At 38.4% G+C, this 25,693-nt stretch overlaps 1 protein-coding gene and 1 pseudogene across 5 annotated transcripts in view; both read right to left on the bottom strand.

Annotated features, from left to right (window-relative positions):
• Nucleotides 1–9,733: 9,733 nt before the first annotated feature.
• Nucleotides 9,734–25,693, bottom strand: part of CD96 (CD96 molecule) — an 89,637-nt gene continuing 73,677 nt past the window's right edge. For 2 of the 5 annotated variants that reach the window (XM_028110633.2, XM_028110634.2), the window contains exons 11-14: nt 16,228–16,290; nt 15,358–15,447; nt 12,277–12,400; nt 9,734–10,142 (exon numbers count right to left, since the gene is read on the bottom strand). In XM_028110633.2, the coding sequence (XP_027966434.2) occupies nt 10,034–10,142; nt 12,277–12,400; nt 15,358–15,447; nt 16,228–16,290 (386 nt within the window). In that variant the 3' untranslated portion in view covers nt 9,734–10,033. Of the gene's footprint in view, nt 10,143–12,276; nt 12,401–12,483; nt 12,662–15,357; nt 15,448–16,227; nt 16,294–25,693 lie in introns of those variants that run through there. The other 3 variants (XM_028110632.2, XM_028110631.2, XM_088024415.1) reach the window with 2 other exon arrangements.
• On the bottom strand, nt 16,308–25,308 carry LOC114214732 (cytosolic 5'-nucleotidase 3A pseudogene; annotated as a pseudogene).

Raw genomic sequence — 25,693 nt, 5'->3', positions numbered from 1 at the left:
TCTTGCTCTCAAAGTTTCAGACCATCGTTCCTCACCGGGCTAACTGGGTTTCTATTTTGTTTTCCAGGTTTACTGAGATATTACTGACACATAACATTGTATACATTTAAGGTGTATGATGTAATGATTTGTGAACACGAATGTACTGGGAAATATTTACCACAATAAGGTTAGTTAACACACCCTTCACCTCACATAGCTACATTTTTGGTGTTGCTGTGGTGAGAACATTTAAGATCTATTCTTTCCACAACTCATAAGTATACAATACAGTATTGTTAACTATAGCCACCATGCTATTTGCTAGGTCCCCAGAACTTATTTCTCTTACAACTGGAAGTTTGTACCCTTTGACCAACATCTCATTTCCCCTCACCACCACTTCCCACCCCGACTGTGGTGTTTGTGTTTACTTATATTAATCTTCACTGATTCCCAGGATCTGGGCTTTTCTTAGCACCCGTGGATACATACCTGATTCTACCAATCTGAGTGAAACTTCAACACTGACCCAGAGGCAAGTTCAGTGTAAGGCATTTGCCAAATCACCTAGATTTAGGCCCTCGCCTGACTAACCTGTCACAATAAGATTTTGAAGAACACAGATGTCAAGGGGATGTATTCATTTATGACATAGAATAAAAAAAAACAACAAAAAAACCCAAAACAACTCTCAGCTCCCCATGGTGAGTGAGAAACTGTTACCTGTCTCAGCTAAATTCTCTGTTCCACAAGCCATTTTTCTCTCTTATTCACTCATTGGCCGTCACCTGTCATTCACTCACACAATACTTGAGCGCTAACTTGTCCCAGGCCTCGCCCTCCCTCTGAGGGTGCTGAGATATACAAAGCTACCTGACACCCTTGAGGACATTTGAGTCCAACAGAGGAGTTCATGGCCCACATCTCCTCAACTGCAAGTCTGCACTGAAACATTACACTAAAGCAAAAACAGCAAACTAAACAGTGTGGTCTTGGGAAAATAGAGAGTATCTTCAAATTAAGTATTTCTTGAACTAACACATATCGGTCAAGCTGTTTATATTAAAATTTGGGGTGATGGACAAAGTACTGTAGGAGGGGAAGGGGAAGCGAGCCTTGGAGCCCCAGCATCTGCTTGGGAAAGGTGACATCAGCTACTGCCCTGAGTGTGGGATCTGGAGGCAGGGCCTGCTATAAATCATAAACTGTTTCCATAATGTCTAGTAGGGTGTCAACAAAAACCACTGCCCAAGGGTTTGAGGAGGAACTGAAGTCCCTCTCTTGGGTGAAGTCTGGAGTGACACAACTTAGTCTCCTTTGATATGAAATGGTTTAATGGTGAGAGCAAAACCTTGCTGTGGAGTTCTGGGAAAATCAAAGGGCTCTATTCATTTTCTTAAGAAAGAAAAATTGATTGAAGTTTTGGTGGATCCCGCCAATATCTAAGGCAGAATAAGACCCAGAAATGAAACAAAAACAGCCAACTTGCATGATGAATCCTCATTTATTTTTCTCCGGAACTTTCAGATTAAGTAACTCCCAGCGAACAGTCAAACGAAACTCTCCGAAAGAACAGATCTTTGCCTCTTGTCATACCATCTGAGAGTTGCAATGTTTGAAAAAATAGGCTCGTTTGAAAAAAAATAGGCTGGTTTAGAGTCAAATTACGCATTATTTATTAGGATCTTAAGCACTTAAAAAATGTCCTATTTCAAACATTAAAAATGCAAAAATAAAAACAGAAAAAAACCCCACATATTCCTTTTACCTAGATTCATCTATTGCTAATATCTCTCTATGTATTGTTTTTCTCTCTGTGTATAATATGTGTATTATACAGTCACACATCCGTTTGAGAGTAAGTTATATACATCATGGCCATTTACCCCTAAATACTTCAACGTATATTTTCCGAGAATAGGAACATTCTTTTACATAGCCACAGTTGTTATCAATACTTTTCTCCAGTCTTCTGCCCATATTCCAATTTTATCAGCTGACCTGAAAAATGTCAAATCTGATTTGTCAGATTTTTTGTGTAGCTTTTCTTCCCCTCCAGTAAAAAGGATCCAGTCTGGAGTTAGATATTTGCAGTTATTTTTCACGTCTTTTTAGCTTCCTTTAATCTGGAATATTTCTAGAGCCTTTCTTTATCTTTAAGACATTTCTTATTTTGTATTTATTCAGTGTCACTTAGTGATTGGGTTCAGTTTATTTGTTCTCTGCCTGAATACTGCATCGGTGATATTGTGTCCTTCCTGGTATCACATCAAGCGGAGCATGATGTTCACCTATTCCTCACTAGTGATGTTAATTTTGATCACTTGGTCAAGTTGTTGTTCTCCACTACATAATTACCGTGTCTCCCCCCACCGCTTGTCACCAATAAACATACTTCTGGCAGATCCTTAGAGACCATGAAAATATCCTAATTGTCATCAAAACTTCCTCAATTTAGCATCTGTTGATGAATCTAGCCTGACCCCATCTTTACTACGATTCTCCCCCACCTCCCCTTTCTCTTTGTCTCTGTCTCTCCTTACCTATATTTTGAGCGCCTATTTCTGGTAAGGACTCATACATTCCTGCTTTTTTTTTTAAGATTTTATTTATTTAATTTTGAGAGAGAGCGAGCGTGAGCACAAGCAGGAATGGGGGAGGGGCAGAGGGAGAAGCAGACTCTCTGCCGAGCAGGGAGCCCGATGCAGGACTCATCCAGGACCCCTGGGATGATGACCTGAGCCGAAGGCAGCCGCTTAACCGACTTGAGCCACCCAGGCACCCAAAATTCCCGACTTTTTTCAATGGTTTCTAATTCATTAGTATACTTAATTATATTGGCGCTCAAATTATCCCAGATTTAGCTAGTAGGAGTCTCTTTAAGCTGACACTCGCATCCTCTGGCAAACCCCAGCATTTTTTGGAATAAATTCTTATTTCCTGACATAACAAAATACTCCATCTCATGCTGTATCTTCTTTGCCCTTAATCAGAGATTTCTTTGAAAAGTTCTGATTCCTTTAAACAGGGAATTATGTTAATGAGAAGAGCTGCCAGATGTGCTCCATGGTCCTTTGAAAAGACGTATCTGGGGAAGACGGGCAGTATATATATATATATAGAGAGAGAGAGAGAGAGAGAGAGAGAGACTTAAAATTCAACACATACACACACACAATCAAAATCAACACCACCAATGAGAGACGGCTGGACATCATATTACATAAATTATACATAGTTTTTCTTTCATTTTTACACACAGGTAGCTTATTATATAGTCTTTGTACTTTGCTTTTCCTTCCGAATACTATCTCCTGAAAATCACTCTATACCAGTCAGTGGAGATTTTCTTTCTTATGCTGACAGCTATACAGTTCTCTATTTTGTGTATTTACTACAGTTTATTCAACCAATCTCCTACTTTTGGACATTTAGATGGTTTTCAATACTTGGCAATTACAAATAATGCTGCCAAGAATATATATATATATTCTTGCATATATTGCTGGAAATAGAGCTTTAGTGTAAATTCCTGAGGAGAAATTGCTACGTCAAAGGATAATGTAATAGGCAGTTGTGTTAGATACTGTCAAATTCCTCTCCATAGCTGTTGTGCCATCTTGCATTCCTTTCAACAACATATGAGAGTACCTGTCTCCCCACAGCCTTGATAACAGAGCATGTTATCCAAGGTCTGAAATTCTTCACAAGTGGATGAGGAAGAAATGATGTCTTAGTGAAGTTTTAATTTGCATTTCTTTTAATATCAATGACTGAATTTTTTTCAAGTGTTTAAGTAAGAGTTTGTTTTATATCTTTTTTGTCAATCATTCGTTCATATCTTTGGCCCATTTTTAAAGCTTATTTATCCTCAATATTTGTAAGTTCTTTATCAGTCTTTATCTGCAATATATGTTGTGAATATTTTCACCTAGTTTATCATTTGCCTTTGACTTTACTTTTTTGTCATGCAAACTTTTTATTTTTAGTAGTCAAATGTATCCATCTTTGCTTTCATTGTATCTGGACACATATTTGTTTCTTTTTTTAAAGATTTTACTTATTTATTTGTGTGTGTAAAAGAGAGAAAGAGACAGAGAGAGAGAACCCAAGCAGGGGGAGCGGCAGGCAGAGGGAGAAGCAGGTTCCCCGCTGAGCAAGGAGCCTGAGATCATGACCTGAGCCAAAGGCAGATGCTTAACCGACTGAATGACCCAGGCGTCGCTGGACATATATTTGTAAAGTTACATTTGTAGTAGTAGTTACAGTATGTATGTGTGATGACTACAGTATATATTATAGCACATGTATATATGTATATGTACCATAGTATGTGTACACATATAACTAGTTATAACATCTATATACTACAATAATGTATGTATGTACATATATATATAAATATAGATATGCACACACATATTATGTGTAAACATATAGTTAAGGAACTATACCATTTTCTCAAGAGTTTTTGTTAGGAATGGGCACTGGATTTTGCCAAAGGCCTCGTAATCATCTTCATCTTTTAAGATTAATTGTATGCTTTTCCTCCGAAGCCCTATTTATATGGTAAATTATATTATGAGATTTTCTGTTATTGAACCCTTCTCACATTCTTGGTATACATAATTTTTAGGTAAGGTTTTCAAGTCCCAATACTATGTCTCAGTGCTTTTTGTCTCTACTGATCTTGTCTCTCTGAAACCTTTTGAAAATATTACACTCTGTCTCTGAAATGATACCTTCTTCTTTGTTTCTCTTCCTTGCCCATACTTTTATTTTCATATGTATTTATTTGTTTAAATGTCTGTCTCTCCCATTAAACTCTACACTCACTGAGGGTATGGAGGGTGTGGTTCTTATTTTTTAGATCAGTTTCTTGAATGTGGAATCCATAAGCCCTAAATGGCTATCCAAAAGAGGTACTCGGGAGCAGTGCTTGTCATACTCTTCTATTAACTAGCCACAGAAATGAAAATCAATTCCTATTAAAATTATGCCAGATTCAGATCTATTAGGCATCAAAGCATGTCCCTTTGAATCAGTGCAACAGCTTTATGTATAAGAAAAGTCCGATGCAACCCAATTATCTGTAAGAGTGGAATTATGCTGATCCACAAACTAGTGCAAAAATGGTTCTACCATAGATGGAATTCTCCAATCCCTTTTCCTCTTCCCATTCACCATGAACAGATATTTATGCCTTAATGAAAGAAAGTGCAGGATAGAGAGGCTAAGTCTTGAACATGGTTCCCAGGTTATCAGGTTCACCACCAAATCTCTCTTCACAATTCATGTAACTATTATTTCATGCCCTCCACTCTGCCTTCCCAGCACTGAGTATTTTCTGGTGACAGCTAAATGGCGTTATTACTGTAACCAGTTTTATTTGTCAGTAGGACTTCTTTGGACAGTAAATGGGGAGTTTCTGACAGAACTCAGGGCAAATGTGCACATGTACCTGGCATTTACCAAGGGTTGCTGGATGCAGCATGTTCTCTCTCTCTCTCTTTTTTCTTTTAAAGATTATTTATTTATTTGAGAGAGAGAGCATGCACAAGCACACGGAGCGGCAGAGGGAGAGAAGCAGTCTCCCCGCTGAGCAGGGAGCCCGATGTGAGGCTCCATCCCAGGACCCTGGGATCATGACCTGGGCCGAAGGCAGACGCTTAATGACTGAGCCACCCAGGAGCCCCCATGTTCTCTTCTTTACGTTGTGATCTTGGGTATGTTACTCTTCTCCTTTATTTTCCTCAGTGTGCCACCATATAATCAATCTCACAGAGCCTTTGAGCAGACATGAGAAGTCTGAGTGAGCAGACCAGGCAAAGAATGTAACAGAAGTTAGAAAACTACAGAGATGCCAGTTGGGGGGAAAAATTGTATTCAATCATTTCAAAAGTGTTCTCTGGCCCTGATCTTACCTAAGGTCATAGTCTCCCGCTCTCTTTGGTCATGGCTTCCGGGCCACAGCATGCTGCTTTGTTAGTAATCACAGAATCCTGGAAAAGAAGTCTCTTTGCAGAAGCTGGGAAATAAAATGTCCTGCTCTTACCGTCTCATCTTGTGTTTCTCCTTGGAACATCAGCCCATTTCTGCCAGTTAATGTCTTTTTCTCCCATGGGGGAACTTTCACTCACCATTTCAGCTGTCTCTGCTGGACACTCAAGCTTTGGCTGGTCAACACAGCCATGACTGTTGTTATCAAAAACTCAGGCTCTGTATGTCAGCCCTCAGAGAACAAAGTTTCTGTATTTCTGCAGATTCAATCTTCAAGTTCAAGCCAAAGCCAACTCTCCCAAATCAGTGTGCCAAGAGGGCTGCCTTCAAGAACCTCTTGCTTGCTCAGAGCTTCTGAGACAATGCTCTTTCATTATCTCTGGCCTTGGTCAGATTCTCTAAACTTCTTTTGGCTTCTGACCTTGATTATTCTTTTTTCTTTTCTTAGTCATTTTTTTTTTTCACACTTCCTTGGCTATTCTACCCTCAGGGGTCAATTATTTCTACTTTTCTTTGTTTTCTGTCAACAATTTTTAGGCATTAAAAAATCAATATTTACTTAAATGTACACAAAACATCTCTTGTCTATAGTAAGCAGGAGACACCAAAACAATTAAATATTATGATATAATGGAGATTTATCACACCACGGACTGGAAATCAGAGATGGATTTCCATCATTTTGGCTCTATCACTTCTGATTATGTGACGTTGAGCAACTCAAATTTATATAGTATCTTAACTCCCGTTTTGTAATAGGACCTCTAATGCCCATCCTGGCAAAATGTTAATGTTTTAAAGACCTATAATGCAAAGTGAATTTGGTCAAGCCAACCATCTGCTCCTCAGTTAAAACAACACTTCTGCTGAATCAAAAGAAAAAAAAGTGACTATTTTTGACAAAGGCACATTTTATCTCTCATTCTGGGCACTTGCATATGATCCAAAATATGCCTACCTCTGGACTTGCATATGAGCCAAATTTTCATGTGAGTCAAAATATGCCTACCTCTGGACTTAACTGTATAGGTTACCTATTGCTGCAACAATGCTGTGTAACAGTTACACAATTTCAGCAGCATACAATAATATTTAATTCATGCACCTCTGAGGTAGGCTAGAGTTGGTTGGTCTAGACTGGGCTTGGCTTGGGTGGTTCTGCTTTGCTCTATGGGTCCCTCATCTTCTTGGAGCTGGCAGGCTAGCCTGAAAATGTTCTTCTCATGGTAATGGCAGAGAACCAGAATGAGTCCAATCATACAGGCACCTTTCAGGCCTTGGCTTTGTCATGCCCATGATATTCCATTGTCCAAAACAAATCACATGGCCAAGCCCAAAGTCAAGGGGTGCTCATGGTGAAGGCGGATAAGGAAGAGGATGTTTCTGAACAATAATGTCATCTAACACACTGTGCTTTGGAAATAAGTGATGAAAATGCTTACACATGGCTTCTTCTCAGTAAAAATGAAGGCGGTGATGAAGACGTCCAGAAACCTCAGGGATTAGAGTGTAGTGTTGCTATTTCTTAGGTGGGACAGAACTACATCCACCTCTGGGGAGAGGAGTTGCTGGTTTAAGACGGGTTATATGGACTTACACACAATTTTGAGGTGCAGGAGAAATGGTCATTTTAGTCAAATGAGGGAGATCAAAATCACAGCACTGCCTGAAAAGCAGATTTGTGAAAAATTCCCTCTGAACCACTGCATGAATATCCCTCCATGGGTAAGCAGCTGTTCCCTGTATTCACATTAGAGATGAATTTGCAAATGCTAACCAGAACTTATTTTTAAGACAAAATTGAGTCACTTCAAAGAGGAGCTGATATAAAAACGCCATGATGTCAAAGGATAGACTGAAAAATGACATGAACTTGTGTTATACTGTAAAACTGTCCATCCCTTTACTGAAACCATCTCAACATCCTCCAACTCTGCTACTTTTACCCTGATACCTCTACTTATATTCATGTCTCCTAATGAAGCAGTAAAATAAAGCCACAATGACCTGAACACAAATTACTGATGATTAAGTTGTATTAAATAAAAATAACTACATATGAAGCAACAGTCATATATATATTATTAGTCTTATATATTTCTTGAGAATTAATGAGGAATCGAGGGTAATTAAGGCAGACAAACATTAGTTTAGTTTATTTTTCGATTCATTGGGCTGTATTGGTTATCTATTACTGTGTAACATATTATACCTAAAGTCAGTGGTGTTAAATAATATTTGTTATTTGTTGACAGGTGGCCCTCCAAATAGGGCTGCTTGAGTGTCCTCACATCATGGCAAATAGATTCTTCCAGAGAGAGTGATCCAAGAGAGACCAAGGCAGAAGCTACCATGTATCTTGTGACCTAGCCTTGGAAGTCATAGTCTGGTGACTTCTGCATATCTTACTGGTTACACTGGGCCTGCAACTGGTCCTCACAAGACTGTACAAGTGCACGGCCCTGGATTGGAATATCTCCTTAAATTTTATACCCTAGGTGTCTTCCTTGCCTTACCCTAGTCCTGGCCAGCTATATATGTCAGTTGCATTCACTATCAGAGGGGACTCTATAAAAGGCAAGAATCATGACAGACACATTAGAGGCTGGTCACCACAAGAAATAAGTACCTAACCGAGATTCTGATTGATGAGAAGGGACCTCCACTGGTTTCAGCAGTTCTCAACTTCGGCTGAACTCTCGAATCACCTGGACGTGCTGATGCCTGGGCCTCACTCCACAGGGATTCTGATTTCATTGTTCTGGGGTGGGACAGTCCTGATGTTCAAAAAAACTCAAAAAACTCTCCAACTTATTCACACATGTAGTCAGGGATAAGTACACCGCAAATGAATAAATGTTCCTTTTGAGACTAAAGTCGGTACAGCATTTGCCTGTCATATCTGACAGCAACATCCATTGCTCCTTCCTCGGGCAGGGGTGTTTGGGTGGTTTAGAGGAACAGGAGCATCAGTAATTTATTCACTTAGGAATTCTCGGTGAATACGGAACAGGTTTGGCTAGCTAGGTTTTGTCTCCATTACCTATACATTCCGTTTGAACTATTTTTGTAAAAGATTGGTAGGAGCAGAGTTACTTCATCAATGCTAGAATGACTTGAGCCTGTGTTTATTTCAAGACAGATAAAAACATGCAGATTGGATGAACAGGAGAGTGCCCAGATGAAAAAGAGAATGATAGGAATTACAGGGTTGGATTGGGGCTAGGTTGCCTGTTTATTCATGTAACAGTTTGGTAATAGTTTGATGTACCCATGCGCACACACACACCCTCACACACACACAGAGGTAAAGCTGAGGATGAGACCACTCTTAGTTCACATCATGTAGAGGCCAATGAAATGTTACCTATGTCTACTAGGCTACTTGGTTGTTGGCTAGTTTTCCCTTTGACCCCTCCTCACTCCATGGGGCAGGAGGCTGGGCAGAACATGGTGGGAGGAAGGGGGACTGGGACTGGTGTCTTGTGCAAAGTATTAGGATTTTCTCTAGTGAAAAGAAGCAAAATATTTTCAGTACAAAGACTACTTGCACTTATTTGGAACTCTTGCTAGAACTTTCACATTTTCTTCTTTTTGTAATTTTCCTAGGGAATGCAACAAACCTCAGAGATGATCATACTTTTGGCAAATAGTTTAGAATGTTGGCAGATGCCCAAATAGAAGAGGATCTGGCATGGACACATGCTTGAAACCACTGTCATCACCTCAGTCAGAGAACTAAAACGAAAAATAAAAACACTGCAAGTACTTTTTAATAACAGCACCCTAATTTGCACTTTTTACATAAGCAAGAACATTCCTACATTTCGCACTGGGTATGAGCAGAGCATGACTTCACCTCTAATTCTTGCTCAATTTCAGGCATGTGCAGATGAAAGAGGCTGAGTTGCTGGGAAAACAGGTCATTCACTTCTGACATCCACTGCAGCTGCCGTACAGGCTTGGCTAGAGGGCAATTATATTAATAAAGCACGATATCCACCTTCTCACAGGATTCTAGCAGAATTCTATATGGCAAAGTCTCAAGGGGCTAGAGTGTCTCCATCTCATGACAAGGCAGATCACTTCCAATGGACTCTTGAATGCAAGTGTACTTGATGGGAGGTGGAGGTGGCTTGAAAGGCGGGGGTCTTTCCATGCTAGGAACAAAGGGAGGATTTTCAATGCGAAGAATGTGAGGCAGTGACTCAAGGAAACAGAGAAAGAGACATGCCCACCAGTCCCCCCAGAATTTTTCTGTCTGCTGATTAGCTGTGTTATGATAATATCATTAATTAATATTTATATGATATTTTATAGTTTGCAAAGCATTTTTATCATAACATTATTTAATTTGTATCTAGGGATTGGACATTATTGTCACCATTCTACAGATAATACTGAGGCTCAGAGGTCTTCAGCAACTTGCCAAAGAGAACCAGACCAGCAATTCTGGTCTTTTAACCAGAACCCATATTCTCCATGGAAACTGCCTCCTAATAGAAGTGTTCCTCTTATGTGGGTTAAAACACTCCTCCAGAGACAAAATTTTTAAATTCTGGGACTAAAGACTGAAGGTTTTCAAATAATCCCTTTGCCAACTTTACCCCCAGCCTTCACCCACACATTTACTGTATACTGTGAGGATAGGGTTGAGGTGGGAAAAAAAGCTCTTCTAGATCCTTGAATTGGTTGATACTGGATGGTTAATGCAGGAATCCCTTACATTTGAATCAGCAAACATTCTTAAAATCATCTTTATCTAAAGTACTGTTCTACGTTAGCACAACTCATCCCTTTGTCTGAAATGCATCAGGCATATGTGTGAGTTTGGGATTTAGTTGTACAAATATTCCAGCTCTCTTGATATCAAGACACCAGAAATTCATCTGTGAGCAGATTTCTGTCCTTGACTCAAACATTTCCACCCCTTGTTGGTTAATCCATAGCACCTTAATTTCTCCAGAGAGATAGAGATGGACATGGACATGGAGAAGGACACACACACACACACACACACACACACACACACACACACACACAGAAGAGAGAGAGAGAGAGAGATTCTCATCTCTATATAACACAAACACTTGAATACAGAATAAAAAAAATCAATTCAAAACTTCAGATTCCCATTTTCTTATTTTAATAAAAATATCTAATGCCTATTACCTGTTTTTTCTGATGCTTCGATGCAGACAATATATTTCAACAGGTAGATAAAATTCTAAGAAATTTACACTTCTGTTTTTTCAGGGAAATTATGAAGTCCTCCAGGTCATATGGTAGCCAAAGTGTAGTCCTTGGACGAGAGTCCAGAATTTCAGACTACTGCTTTAGCGTGTTTTTTTAAGATTTATTTATTTGACAGAGAGAGCACAAGCAGAGGGAGAGAGAAGGAGATGCAGGCTCCCTGCTGAGCAAGGAGCCCGATGTGGGACTCAATTCCAGGACCCTGGGAACATGACCCAGGCTGAAGGCAGTCGCTTAACTGACTGAGCCCCCCAGGCGTCCCTAGCGTTTTGTTTTTCACCATGAACATTCGTTGCACAGCGGTTATGGAGTCTTAGAGGACACTCTAAGTCGAAGGTACTGCACAGTGGTCACTGGCATCTTAGAGAGTAGCAGCAGGAGTGGAAGAGTAGCTCTGCATGCTGTAGGGGTCTCCTCCAGTCATGGTCTACTCTGGATCCAAAATAGCCAAGTCAGAAGAGCGAGGCTTAATCTGACAAGTCATTTCAGATTGCGGAGTGGAGGGAAAAGAATTTTGGAAAATATTTCAATAAGACAAAGGAGGGGTAACCCACTGTTGACTTTCTTTTGTCCTTGGGGAAAAAGGAAAAGTCTAGTAAAAGCTCATTCTGCTGAAAAGCAGCTAGAGTTTCTTAAAATTACCCTTCTCACTCCGTTTCACACTTGAGCATCTGGGCCCAGGTGGGCCCAGGCAGTTCAGAGATGCATGAACATGAAACAGTAAGGAAGATTAAAAAAAAAAAAATCAGTTTTAGTGTTTGAGGTGAAGCAAGGCTCAGTTCTCATTTCATGCCCACTGACTTGTTCCATCTGATGAACATCAGAGACTGAACAGGCAGAGGGGGACACTGAGTCAGAGGTTGCACAACTCATCCCAGCTGGGTGGTGCTGGGCAAGCTGTGGAGCTTCTCTGAGCTTCTCTGAGCACCCTTTCCTCAGTTCTATGTGAGAACTCCATATAGGAGTGATATTTAAAGTGCTGAGTGAATGTGTTGTACTGAAAAAGTGTCTCTGTTCCTGCAGATTCAGGATTATACTCACATTTCCTTCTGGTATTGACACCATTTTCTTACTCCAACACCAAACAATGCTATGCAGAAAGAGAGCAAAGCTGCTACAATCACCGGCCAGGACATTCCATCTTTAGGTTTATTGGCCACAATACCTGCAAAGGGCATAAAGAGAGATGAACTTTAATTCCAAACTTTGGCAATTCGAAAACAGGATGAATTGAACTATCTCTCTTACCTGTTTTCTCCAAGGGCCATCACTGACCACAGTCATGCTCTGGGATCGTATCTATGCCTTGTTCTCACTTCTGTTTTTGCATGTCTGCAGTTACTTTTTATGTGAATGTCTTTCTTGTTAGAATGTTCCAGAATGAATCTTTTTTTTTCTTTCATTTTCCCAAGGTCCTGGACAATCCCTGGCACATGATGGCCAATGAAATGTCATTTGTAAGAATGAATAAATAAAAGGAGTAAGCTCTAAATCTGTATTCCAAATTTACTCCAGTAAAGGAAACTTTATATGTGAAATAATGGCCTAGCTTTGATTCTCTTATTTTTTAAGGAGCCATTAAATGCTTTATGGAATGTTAGTGTATTAGGAGGAGGAAGAAAGAGTAAAAAGCATTATAACACTATAACATTCCAGTGCCCTGAAAATCCCAAACTGAAAAGTCCTGGCTACTACGTATTGAGTTGTAGTGCTCAAAAGATCATCATCCAAGACTTTTCATTTGGATGTCATTCGAGGAATGATATCCAGAATAGAGATTTTTCTAATCCTTCTACCACCTCCCCCTTTTTTCTTTCTTTCCCCTTTTACACATTTCAGCAATAGAAAGGAGAGAAGTGACAAAAGGGGTAAAACTGAAACCAGTTATTTTGCTCTTTCCATGGTGTGCAAAGGGAGGAAGTCAAAAGTAGAGGGCTATGAGAAATTATATTGGTGGGTGATAAATGGACTGATTTTTCTTACCCCTTCTGATTATATCCACACTCAATTCATTCATTGCATTTCTAGCATTTGTACACCAAGTCAAACTGTGTGAATCAAAGACTTTCAGTTATTGTTGATTTTAGACCAGAGGCCATGTAAATATCATATTCTGGACTGTTTTACCTTTTTTCTAACATGAAGGAAGAATTAAGAAAATTAACTCTCTTAGGAAATAAGGTTGTCAAATTCTACTGCAGGGAATACAAGGGAATGTTTATAATTACACAGTTACTTAATATTTTCCTTTTTAAAAGGGCTGACTTCAGATGCCAGCTATCCATATTAGAGGCAATAACTTTTAATAGTTAATTATGTATCTCACTGGAATTTTCTATGTATATATAAACATATATATGTATCATGCACATATATCTCTTTTTCTTAGAAATGGGGGCAATACATATTGTTCTGTCCCTTGCGTCTTTTTTTTAAAAAATGCTCTTGGAATACTTTCCACGAAAGTGCGTAGAGATTTACCTCCTTTGATTAAATGAGTGGCTAGTTCCCCAATGCATAGATGTATCCTGGTTTATTTAATTCCTCTCTTAATGTTCGAGGGTTAAATTGTTTCAGGCTTTTGTTATTTCTAACAACACCCCAGTGAAATTCCTTATACATTATGGGTAGATCTTTAGCTCTTCAGATTATGTAGCTCATTTGGGCAAAAAGTCCATTTTGTATCAAAATTATCTGGATTGATTTTCTTTTATTGTTTCAACTAGATTGTGAACTGTTTGTAGGTGGAGACTAGGTTTTTATTTTCTTTTATTGCCTCATATTTATTATAGTGCTTTTCATAAAGCAAAGTTTCAAAATCCATAGGCCAAAAAAAGTGGATTCAAAATATTAGTTACCAAATCTTTTCTATGTTTAACATAGGTTGGATCACAGCAATATGATGTTGTCATGTTTATAACACTTATCCAGACACTTGGGGTCTTTCTGATGCTCACCCAACATCAGCCTAGTCCAAGCAGATGCTCAGTACTCTGTAAGTCCACGTAGTCCTATAATACATAACCATGTGCTATGTGGTATGTGCAGGTGACTAGTTCACACTAGTTCATGGTAGTAGTGGAACTGTGAAAGACTAGAGTATCATGATCATAAAAGAAACAACCATACAGATGGTCAACCCAAGCCTACACAAAGTTCTGTTTTAGTCAAGTCAAAATTTACTAGGCTCTACACTGGTAACATGGTGTGATATAACATTTTACCCCTAAAGTTTCAGAGAAATAAAAGAACAAAGGTTTTAAATGGGTTTTACATCAATGCTTAAAATTTTTCTCCCTACCACATACAGAAAATGAGGCCATTGACTTCAGGAATATCCTAGTGGAGAAGCAGAGCTCCAGTCTTGTCCCTTCTCTGAACTAGGCAGTTTTTTAAGGCACCAATATCTGAAAGGCATTGGTAGAACTTCAGTTTGTTCTATTGGCATGTTGTATGCAGGATGATGCTCCAAAGATCTGAGGACTAGATGACCTTTGATATAGAATAAGCTGAGTATTCAAGTGGAGTGTTCACCAGTCAAGAGAACACCCCCTGAAGTGAAAGAGTTGATTATGTCTCTGAACTTACAATCAAGACCTGGGTTGGGAGGGTCTTGACCTCTTATGATATAAAACAAGAAATTATATTCAGTACTGACAAAATTTTATTAGTTTAATTATGGAAATACTCTTTGTTCCAACAATCTTTCTTGTCTCAGATAGATTTTCATAGGATAGAATGTTTCTCACTGCTTTTCACCTGGCTGATTTTTATTCATTTTTCAGATTTTAACTTAAGTAGATCCTTAGAGGCTCCTTTACTGTTGCCAGTTAAAATTAGATCTTTCTGTTACATTCTGACAGTATCTTATACTATATCATAGCATCTGTTACAAATAAATTTGATTATATGATTACTTACTTATGTATATTATCTTCAATAGATTATAATCCTCAGAAGGCCTGTGTTTTCAAGGTCTCCTCTGTATACAAAACAAGAAAGATCTACTTCTTTCACAGTGTATACCCAATAACTGGTACAGTGTCTGGCAAATGGTAGGTACTCAACAAATATTCATTGAGTGAATAAAACACAAAATTTAGAAAAAAGTAAATGACTCACCAGTGATATGGATGTGAATATTTTTTGTCGATCCAGTGGCATGTGTGGGAACCTCTGAAAATGTTCTGGTTGTGCTGGTGAAGACATCACCTAGGGATATACAAGGGATATCTGAACTGATCCTAATAGCCATCTCAAACCAATTAAGTGGTGTAAAATCATGATTGGATTTCACTTGCTATTAGGAAGAGCTCAATTTTAATGGCCTAAATGCTCCTACAGTACTATGCATACAGTTTACTAAGGACCAATTTACAGCAAGGCTTGGACCTTAGAATCTAATAACTACCAAAGAAGTGAAACTCTCTATTGGTTTAAAGAAGAAAAGAGACGTTGTACAGCACACATAACAAAACAGTATCTGCTAAAGAATCCCCATGAGAAATTTAAGTGGTTATGGGAAAATGTCTTATGTTGGTGCCATAGAAAAATGGGCCCTTTCTTATTCTCCCAGGGTATCTATCAGAGATTCAGCCAATCAAATGTCAATTCTCCCACTATAATGTGTTTGATAAGGTCAATAAAACTTCCTTTGCAACATTTTAGTAGACAAATCCGTGTTGACAAATCATCTCAATTTCTAGTGAAAATGCAATTTTAATGTATTTAATTAGCCAAGAAATGCTATTTTGTAGATTTCATTTTGAAATAAAAGAGAAGGAAAAAAATCGAGGACTTGGTCTCTGACTAGCTTCTTTGAGTGACTGTGGCTGGGAAAAATTTTGGTTTTATTCATTGTCATTTTCATCATCAAGGTGTACTTTTCAATACCTATCTGAGATCGGTTTCTTACCAGTTCTTGTTTTTCCACCTTTGCCCAAAAGCAGACCACTATCTTCCCTGACCCTAAATCTCCCCCCAAGTACTCACCATGAATTGTTGAGCGTGCACCTGAGGGGGATGAACTATATGTTTCACTGGGCATCCATGAAGCTGCTAAAGAAGATATTAGAAGAGTCAACCTGTATAAGACTAGTTATTTTATTGTCTCTTCTTGACTTTTAATTGAATCTAATAATTTGTAGTAAAATAATAAAATGAAAAAAAGGTTATTAATGAATATGTAAAGCAAAATCACTGAACTATTCTGCTGCACACATTAGAATGTCCCAAAATAAAGTGGGAGTTGAGGGAAAACTTGTGATCCTGATGTCTCCAGTAGGGGAGGTTTTGATTATAGCCACTTAGAAGCAGGAAGAAGAAATGGAAGCAAAACACTAGGAGAGGTTTCTCTAGCCAGAGAGAGTGTGTTGTGACTATTCTCCTGTCCATCCAATACATGGGAGAGAATGAAAGTCCAGGTGTGCTATGGTGGCCTTTAGTCAAGCAAAGGTGCCAAAAGGACTCTGAAGACCTTGGTAGAACATGCATGAGGGAACAAAACAGTTTGTACTTGTGGATAAGCTGATATTTTTGTTTGGCTATGACAACTGAACTGTGTCAACAGTGAATTTTCAGACCCCTCTAGTCATAGGCCTTGCTAGCTGCTGTGCTGAGTTGTCCTGATGGATTCAGAAGCAAACCTTCCCCTTCAGTGGATGGCAGCAAACTCAGGCAGTACCTATAGCTTTTGGAGTCAATCTATCAACTGATTTTGTTTAGTTCCCCATCTCTGACAAGAAAGTTCCACTTCTTGGCGGCTCTGCATTTCTGTATTTGATAACAGGCCTATACTGTAGTATAAAGGAAAAGAGCTATAGTTACACGTAGTTGTGATCAGTAGAAAAACATTATGCTCATTTATTTAAAACATTAGCATGCATGATTTTCCAAGTTAAATGCTTTCTTGTGTGTCAAGACCAAAACAAATAAGCAAAACCAAACCGTACCAAAACAAACATTGAAAAAACCCCCCAAAACCAAAAACCCTTAGTCCTCCCCTTTCTTGGTTTCTCCCTAGATGCCGATGGCAGTTGCAGCTGTAGACATTATCGGGCCCTTCAGGAGAGGTATAACTCCATGCTTTCCAGGGACTGCTCACAGTACAGTCTGCCATAGCCAATCGACTTGGGATCACCCCAGAGGTAAGGGCAGTTTTATACATAGCTATTTTGAATCTGACTAGGTCAGGGAGATGTTCTTATTTTCAGTATAATTATCTGACCCTGAACATGTGATCTTCTACTTTTTGTTGGTGCTGTTCTAGACAGAATACCAAGGTCAACAGATGATGGACTGAGTGTTTCAAAAGCCCATTTTTAAAGGCTAAGCCTTAATGGTGGAGATTTGACTAACAAAGAACAACAACTAATAAAAAAGAAATTGGGACTAGGCCTGGATTTAGGTAAAATTACGAAGAACCTTACAAGATATTTTTCCCAACATGGTGCCTCCTTTACTTGTTACTTTTAGGGCTTGATACCTTTATTTTTTTATCTTTTCAAAGTCTGTTTGTAAGAAAGGATGTGATAAATTAGTTTATGCTAAGATATAAATAGTTGAACAAGTGCTATCCCTTTGAGGGAAGTGGGTATTTAATTTTTTCCATTTCATATTTATCTCATCAGCAAGTAAATACAGAACATTGTTTTTAAGATTTTATTTTTAAATAGTCTCTACACCCAACATGGGGCTCCATCTTACAACCCCAAGATCAAGCATTACCTGCTCTACCAACTGAGCCAGCCAGGTGCCCAAATCCAGAACATTCTGTAATGGTCAGTTAAATGCGGGTATCCACAGTTTTTTCACCAAATATAGAATGCCAATCTTTTCTGCTCAATATTAATTTTCCTCAGCCAAAATAACCAAGCATAGCACAATTTCAGGAGATGGTGATACCATTAGCATGATCCATCCAAATTACAAAAATGGCAGTATGTAAAATTATGCAAATTCGTTGACCACTTTTTAAATCTTCCTTTTTACACTTCTACTCCTCAGAAAATGTGTGATAAAATTAAGCTATAGAATCCACTTTGGAAAAGCAGGGAGTTATTTTTCTAGTTTTGGTTTTAAGATTTGTTTTTAATCTGTTAAAAAATATAGTGGGAGTGTGTTGAGAGAGGTGAAGAAAAAGGAGGTTCCTGTTGATGGATTCAACATGTCTGAAAATACTTAGGTAATATAAAGAAAAAGTTCAAGAGGGAGAATGTATTATACCTGAGTCTTTCAGGAAGACGAAGAGATGAGCAATTCTTGTATCAATTGCTCCCACAGAAAGGAGGTCTTCCTGAGGAATACTTATTTATAGAATCCTCAGTAAGATAGAGTTGGCTACTTCTAAAGATTCATCTTTCACTAACATAATACTTTTCTAAAAGCTTACCCACTCTATTATTTAGATAGCCAATTTTCAGAATGTGCTCCACATTGGCTATTTGATCTGCCATTCTCAAGTCTCCTTGAGAGTGTCTCAGCAGAATTATGTTGTTATATCTTTTAATTGATTGAAATATTTTGTGTTCTTTATACTACCATTCTGTTTGTTAAATACATTAGTTAATTTTCCTTTAAATCTTTTGAGACTCCATTTTCATCAAAATCCATGAATAAACACTACTTTGAGATTTGGATGATAAACACCAGCTTGATGGATAACCTTCTTGAGTACATCACCATTATCAGCTGAAAATACGAACACAAGGATGCTGTGTTGCTGGAGTTTCTCAAATAAATTTTTATATCCTTCCTGGAACATAACACTGGATTCTTCAATTTATTTAAATTTATCATTGGATGAAGCTTATTCAGTAAGGAAACTATGTTTTTCTACCATAAAGGGATATTTCAACCTACGGAAAAAACAGAATCAATTTTGACAACATGCAAAAACTTTCTTGACATTCTTTTGTAACCATTTTACAGTGGGCAATACTATTATGACATGTGGGGCATCCCTTCGTAGGAAAATGTACTTAGTTTCATATCAAAATCCATGGTTATCTGAAGTTTGATAGCTCCTTTTTTGATCAAACTTTCTTGACATTCTTTTGTAACCATTTTACAGTGGGCAATACTATTATGACATGTTGGGCATCCCTTTGTAGGAAAATGTACTTAGTGTCATATCAAAATCCATGGTTATCTGAAGTTTGATAGCTCTTTTTTTGATCAAACTACAGATAATTTCTGTTACTTTTATAGGGCAAGCTGATGCAAGCTGAACTTTTCTGGAATTTGGACATCATTTTTACATGTAAATTTACTGAGACTTATCTCAGTTATCCAATCTTTCTTAAGACATTCTGAGTTCTTCTGTTCTTGGTTTTGTCCTGGAATGATGGCATGGGTGGCAAGCAATATTCAGAGATGCAGGACTTGGATACAGGAATCTCAATGATCTTGGTTTTCTGCCCCATCCTCCTCTTCAGGGTGAGTATGTACTGGGCCAGCACCACCCCTTACACCAGGATGCACATGCTGACACCAGTTACCCTGTTTGTTCTTGCCATGACCACCTCATCTATAGATGGGACCCTCATGCTCTTCCTGACCATGGAAAAAAGATGACACTCATGATCTTTGGAAATGCAGGGCTTGTGTGCTAGCTGTGGAGAGACTCATGAAACCCCCAGAATTTGGTGTTTTAACAGACAATAGAAAATAAAATTGGAGAAAGAAATCTTGAATTTGTGGTTGAATCAGGAACCAGGTAACAGAATTGGAGAACAGTGTTTTAGAGGAGAGGAAAGTAGAATGAGAAGTGATCTGAGACATACAAGATTTTAGAATTTGAGGGCAAGGGTGGTGAGTTTAGAGACTCAGCATCGCAGCCAACAGGGAGCAGCAGGGCTTCAGGGATTATTCTATAGCCTGAAAGAAGAGCAGGGCCCAACATTGCTGTAGGTTCTGGCATTGCTATGTCCCTGTAATTGACTCTCAACCCCTCAACTCCAGCCTCTCCATCCTCTCTGCCTATGGAAAGTAGAAGGCGTTGCTATGAAATTATTAGGCACAGCTACCAAGGGCCTGAGAAGAACCAACCAGGACCAGGGACAGGGTAAACAATGGAATTGCAAGATTTACAAAGAAGAGTACATAAATTTTGAAGAATAAGGAATGTATGGTCAAAGAACAAAATAAAGACTCTATGTGAGGTCTTTAAGATGTACTCTGAGGCCCAGGTGTGTGTGTGTGTGTGTGTGTGTGTGTGTGTGTGTGTGCATATGTGTGTGTGCACAAGTGTGCACATATGCATGGGCACATGTGGCGAGGTAATGATAAGCTTGTTGATTTTGGTAATGGGACAAATTGGAGGCAAAAGAGCCTATGGAGATGCATATCATTTTTCTGCTTGTCTAACTTAGCCAGAGTGACTGATTTCAATGTGGCTTTAGGCTCCACTGGACCAGATGGATGGCAGGGAAAAACAGAAAGAAAAAAGTAATTAAGATTCACTTTTCTGCTCTATGGCCTGATCACCTGAGTGTCAGGATGAAAATATCCCAGGGTGTTATTAACCTTATATACTTGGGTTATTTAGATGGTCAGATTTGATATCCCCATTTCATAGGTGGTTAAAGTAAAATATGCATTTCTGTTCCAGGCTGTTGGAAACTTGGAAGCTGAACTAGGATTAGATGCTAATATTCTAAAGTTGATAAAATGATAACAAAAGAATATATTAAAACACATACTTATAAATTTAGTGTAAATGCAATGCACCCAGAATCTTCTAGTGACATCCAAATATATGTAAGCTACACAAAATGCATGTATAAGCAAATATCCCATTAGAATGTGCTCACAAATAGCAACAGCTTTAGAAACACTGCTAGTGGGTTTATTTCACCAGAAATCCATCCATTATCATTCTTTTTCTGCCCATGAACATTTCATAAATCTATTGAAATAAACATACTGGAAGGAAAAAAAATCCCATTACCAATGCCTGTCACGAATCTTGCCAAATGCATCATCTAATATTGGATGTCACAATACAGTACAATCCAACGAGTAGAAACATGTTTCACAAACAGTTTGGGAGTGAGCAATCAATATTAACTTGTTGGATCCTAATGTGTTTTTGTGAATGATTATAAATAGAGCAACTTCCTGTAGGGAATTTTTTTCTCTAAGCTTATGGATAAAAAATAGCAACTAGTAAACAACATATTCTTATTTGCATAAGTAAGAATGTGAGTTTTCACAGCAAGGAAAATTTTGTTTGTTGGGTGTTAGAGTCCCTTCCTAGATTTCACAATTTCTAAGGCTATTTTGTGGTAAGAATGATAAAGAGATGTCTGAGGATAAATGAAGTTTTCAAGTGGGGTAGGACAGAAGATACGAGGAATTGCAGTAGTTCATTTCATTATGAAATCTACTAAGACGACCAAGAATATACTTGTGTAAATTATAAAGCACTTTCATGCAAGACCTTTCAGTTTTCCAATTTCTGGGTCGGAAAATATTTTGGGTGGCCTCTATGCTTCATAATGATATGATGCATGGAATGAACAGGATTTCTTTTTTATTCTGGGCACACATAATATTGTAATAACAATTTAAATAAAGGAAACAAAAAGTTCAAAAATTCCATTTATGCAGATCATTTTTCACGCAGATCATTTTTCACTGTGTATGTTTGTGTGTGTTTTCTTCCTTGTCCTTGTCCATACATACACATATTCTTTCAATTGTTCAAGAAATATTTGCTGAGCACCTCTTGTATGCCTGCCACTGCTACAGACATTATGATTACTACAGTGAGCAAGACAGGAAAAGTTTTACGTCCCTGTTATTGTGTATCTTACATCTCAGCATAATTTCAACAAAAAATCAAATAAAGAAAATAAAGAAAATCATCAGACACCAAGTATTATGCTGAGATTGAAAATATGGGATAATTTGGGGCGCCTGGGTGGCTCAGTTGGTTAAGCGACTGCCTTCGGCTCAGGTCATGATCCTGGAGTCCCGGGATCGAGTCCCGCATCGGGCTCCCTGCTCAGCGGGGAGTCTGCTTCTCCCTCTGACCCTCTTCCCTCTCGTGCTCTCTATCTCTCATTCTCTCTCTCTCAAATAAATAAATAAAATCTTAAAAAAAAAAGAAAATATGGGATAATTTATATATAATCATAGCATAAATTTAAATTGCAATTGCAAATTAATTTTCGCCGATTGATGATTTCGCCAGGGATGCCTGGGTGGCTCAGTTGGTTAAGTGTCTGCCTTCTGCTCAGGTCATGATCCCAGGGCCCTGGGATGGAGCCCCATGTCAGGCTCTCCGCTCATCGGGAAGTCTGCTTGTCCCTCTCCCCCTTGCTCATGCTCTCTCTCTCACTATCTCTCTTTCTCTCTCAAATAAATAAATAAAATCTTTTAAAAAATAAATAAATTGGAGTTCAGCTTTATCCTATACTATTGTCTAATAATCTTTTATTTTTTATTTTTTTAAAAGATTTTATTTATTCATTTATTTGAGATAGAGAGAGAGAGAGGTGGGAGGAGCAGAGAGAAAGGGATAAGCAGACTCCACACTGGTCATGGAGCCCAACACAGGGCTGGATCTCACAACCCTGAGATTTTGACCTGAGCCGAAATCAAGAGTTGGAAGCTTAACTGATTGAGCCACCCAGTTGCCCCTCCAAAAATCTTTTATCACCATTGCTACATAATTTCCCTCTATAACCAACAAGTATTGATTCATTTAGCCATTCAACAATATTTGTTGAGCACCAACTATATGCCAGGCATTTCCTTAGGTACTGGGGATAAAGGTAAGCAACAACAACAAAAGATATGGAACTTAACTTGTATTATACCATCGAAAATAAAGGATGACAAACTAGTGTACGTAAAGGAGAGTTTCAGTATAGTTCATTACAAACTCAATTTTATGTTAACACCATATAGGATAAATGTTAGTCTGTTAAGTATGGACTTTTATCCCCAGTCTAACTACTATTTTTATTTTCAATTTATAACTGAGGGCTGAAAATTGTCTATACAATAAGATGTACTGGCTAGCTTAGTACATTATGTCTATTGCTTGGATTGGCTTCATAATATTGCATTGAATTATTATCTAATTCTATTTTACATTCTCTTATTATTGGATATATTTTTCTTTAACACTCTCTCACCCCCACTCTTATACACAAATTGTTGGACTGCTGTAAGTAACCTTATGTCTTCTTCCTGGCTCATCCCTTGTATGCCCATTCCAAAGCAAATGCTGTTCTGAATGTTGTGTCTATTACTCACTTACTTATATAGTTTTTAAGTTTTTATCACATTATACCTAAGCCATATGGTGTTTGGTTGTACTTGCTTTAATAATTTATATAAAAATCTCATTCCAGGGGTGCCTGTGTGGCTCAGTCAGTTGGGGTTCTGGCTCAGGTTGCAAACTCAGGGCCATGAGCTCGAGGCCATGTTGGGTTCCTCTCTCAGGGCAGAGACTGCTTGAGATTCTCTCTCCTTCTCCCTCTGCCCCTTCCCCCCCCCCACTTGCGCTCTCTCTCTAAATAAATAAAATCTTAAAATATATATATATATCATTCCATATATTGTTACCTAGCATTTACTTTTCTGACTCAGCACAATGTTATTAAGATCCATTCATGCTGTTATGTGCCTGTCATTCACTCATTTTTCATTGTTCTGTAATATTATATGACTATGCAACAATTTATTTATCTATTCTCTTGGCTATGATGATTTAGGTTATTTACAGTTTTTGCTGTTATGAATAGTGTTCTCCCCTGACATTTGTATGCACATCTCCTGGTTACATGTACTAGCATGTGTGTAGAAGGGTGGAGTATATATCTAGGAGTGGAAATGTTGGGCTGTAGGATATGAAATTGTTTGTCATTAAAACACCATGTCAAAATGGTGGAAAGTGATGGTACCAACTTGTACTTTCACCAGCAACATATAAAAAATTATATTGATCTACATCCTATCTAACACTTGGTAATTCCAGACTTGTTAATTTTCGCCGATTGATGATATGTGAAATGGTTATCTGATTCTTGTCTTTGTTTGCATTTCCTGATTGCCAGGGAGGCTAAGCATCTCTGGATGTTTTCTAGCCACTGCATTACATCTTTTGTGATATGCCTCTCTGCTCATTTTCTAATGTTTTTGTATTTTTAAAAATTGATTTCTAGCCGTTCTTTATATACTTGATATAAAGTTTTAATTCCTTGTCAATTATATATTCCTGATCATTTTTCAATTACATATGTTGCAAATATCTTCTCCTATACTATAGCTTGCCTTTTTTTTTTTACTTCTGCTAAGGTGTCTTTTGATAGAATTTTCTTAACTTTATGGTATTCTAATGTTTCCATCATTTTTTATGGTTAGTGCTTTATATCTTTTCTTTAAGCCCTCCCTTACCCCAAAGCCAGAAAGAAATTCACCTTTATTTTATTACATGCTTTAATGTTTTGCTTTTGACATAAAGATCGCATACTCTATGGAGGCTATTTTTATGTAATGTGCATGACAGGCATACATTTTAATACCTTTTTTTCTTATAAATAGTCAAGGTTTGCAGATCCCTTTGCCGATTGCCTTCTCTTTTCACAGGAATCTGCCATGCTGCCTCTGGCATCTCTAGGTTATGCTTATTTGTGGATCTCTGGGTGTGCTCTCTCTTCTGAGCCTCCCCTTTTCATCTCTTGTATTTGGGCACTGAATTCACAGGTGTCTGTTACATTATTAACATATTTGTTAAAAGACACACGTTAAAATAAATTATAGAGGGTCATACACAAATGGTCAAAGTGTGTCATGAATTAAGGATTATGATTAATCCAGATCTGTGAACCTGGTATAAAAGACTTCTAGAAGCTCTAAATGTACAACTTAAATGCTAGCATTTACTCTTTGTGGCCAAGGGCCTAGCAGTTAAACCCAGAGTTCTGCACCAGTGGCATCCGGGGTCTTTGCCGCAGCCACATCCCCTGCCACTTCCCTACCGTGCAGATCTCCGTCTTGTACCACTAAGAGGCAGTATATTTCCTCTTCAGATGCTGTGGCTTCCTGCTGAAGCAGCATCAGCACACACTGCTGCTAGGTGGCCAGAGGCAATGGCCAAACCATTTCTGTGCCTCGCACTGGGCTCCCTCTTCTCACTGCTTTTAGTGATACGTGTATTCTGTCTGGTTCACTCTCTCCTCCGATATCCTCACAGTTTGCTCTTTCTTCTCCCTGGGTTAGATCTTTACTCAGATGTCACCTTGCTCAGGAAGGCCTTGCAAAAACACCCTACTTAAAATGGCAGCCCACTCTCCCACCTGATCCTCAATGTCCCCCTCCACTGCTTGCTTGGTTCTCTATTGCTCATCACCATTTGCCTGTCTCTCTTCCCCCAGAATTTGGAATTTAGATCCGTTTTGTTCACAGATGTATCCCCAGCAACTACAACAATGCTTTAAACACA

The sequence above is a fragment of the Eumetopias jubatus genome, unplaced genomic scaffold (genome assembly GCF_037043125.1).
Source record: "Eumetopias jubatus isolate StellerSeaLion01/CBP00866 unplaced genomic scaffold, mEumJub1_p1.0 scaffold_1, whole genome shotgun sequence".
Taxonomy (NCBI): domain Eukaryota; kingdom Metazoa; phylum Chordata; class Mammalia; order Carnivora; family Otariidae; genus Eumetopias; species Eumetopias jubatus.
The sequence above is the reverse complement of the archived record's forward strand: the minus strand, read 5'-3'. Positions and strand labels throughout refer to the sequence as shown.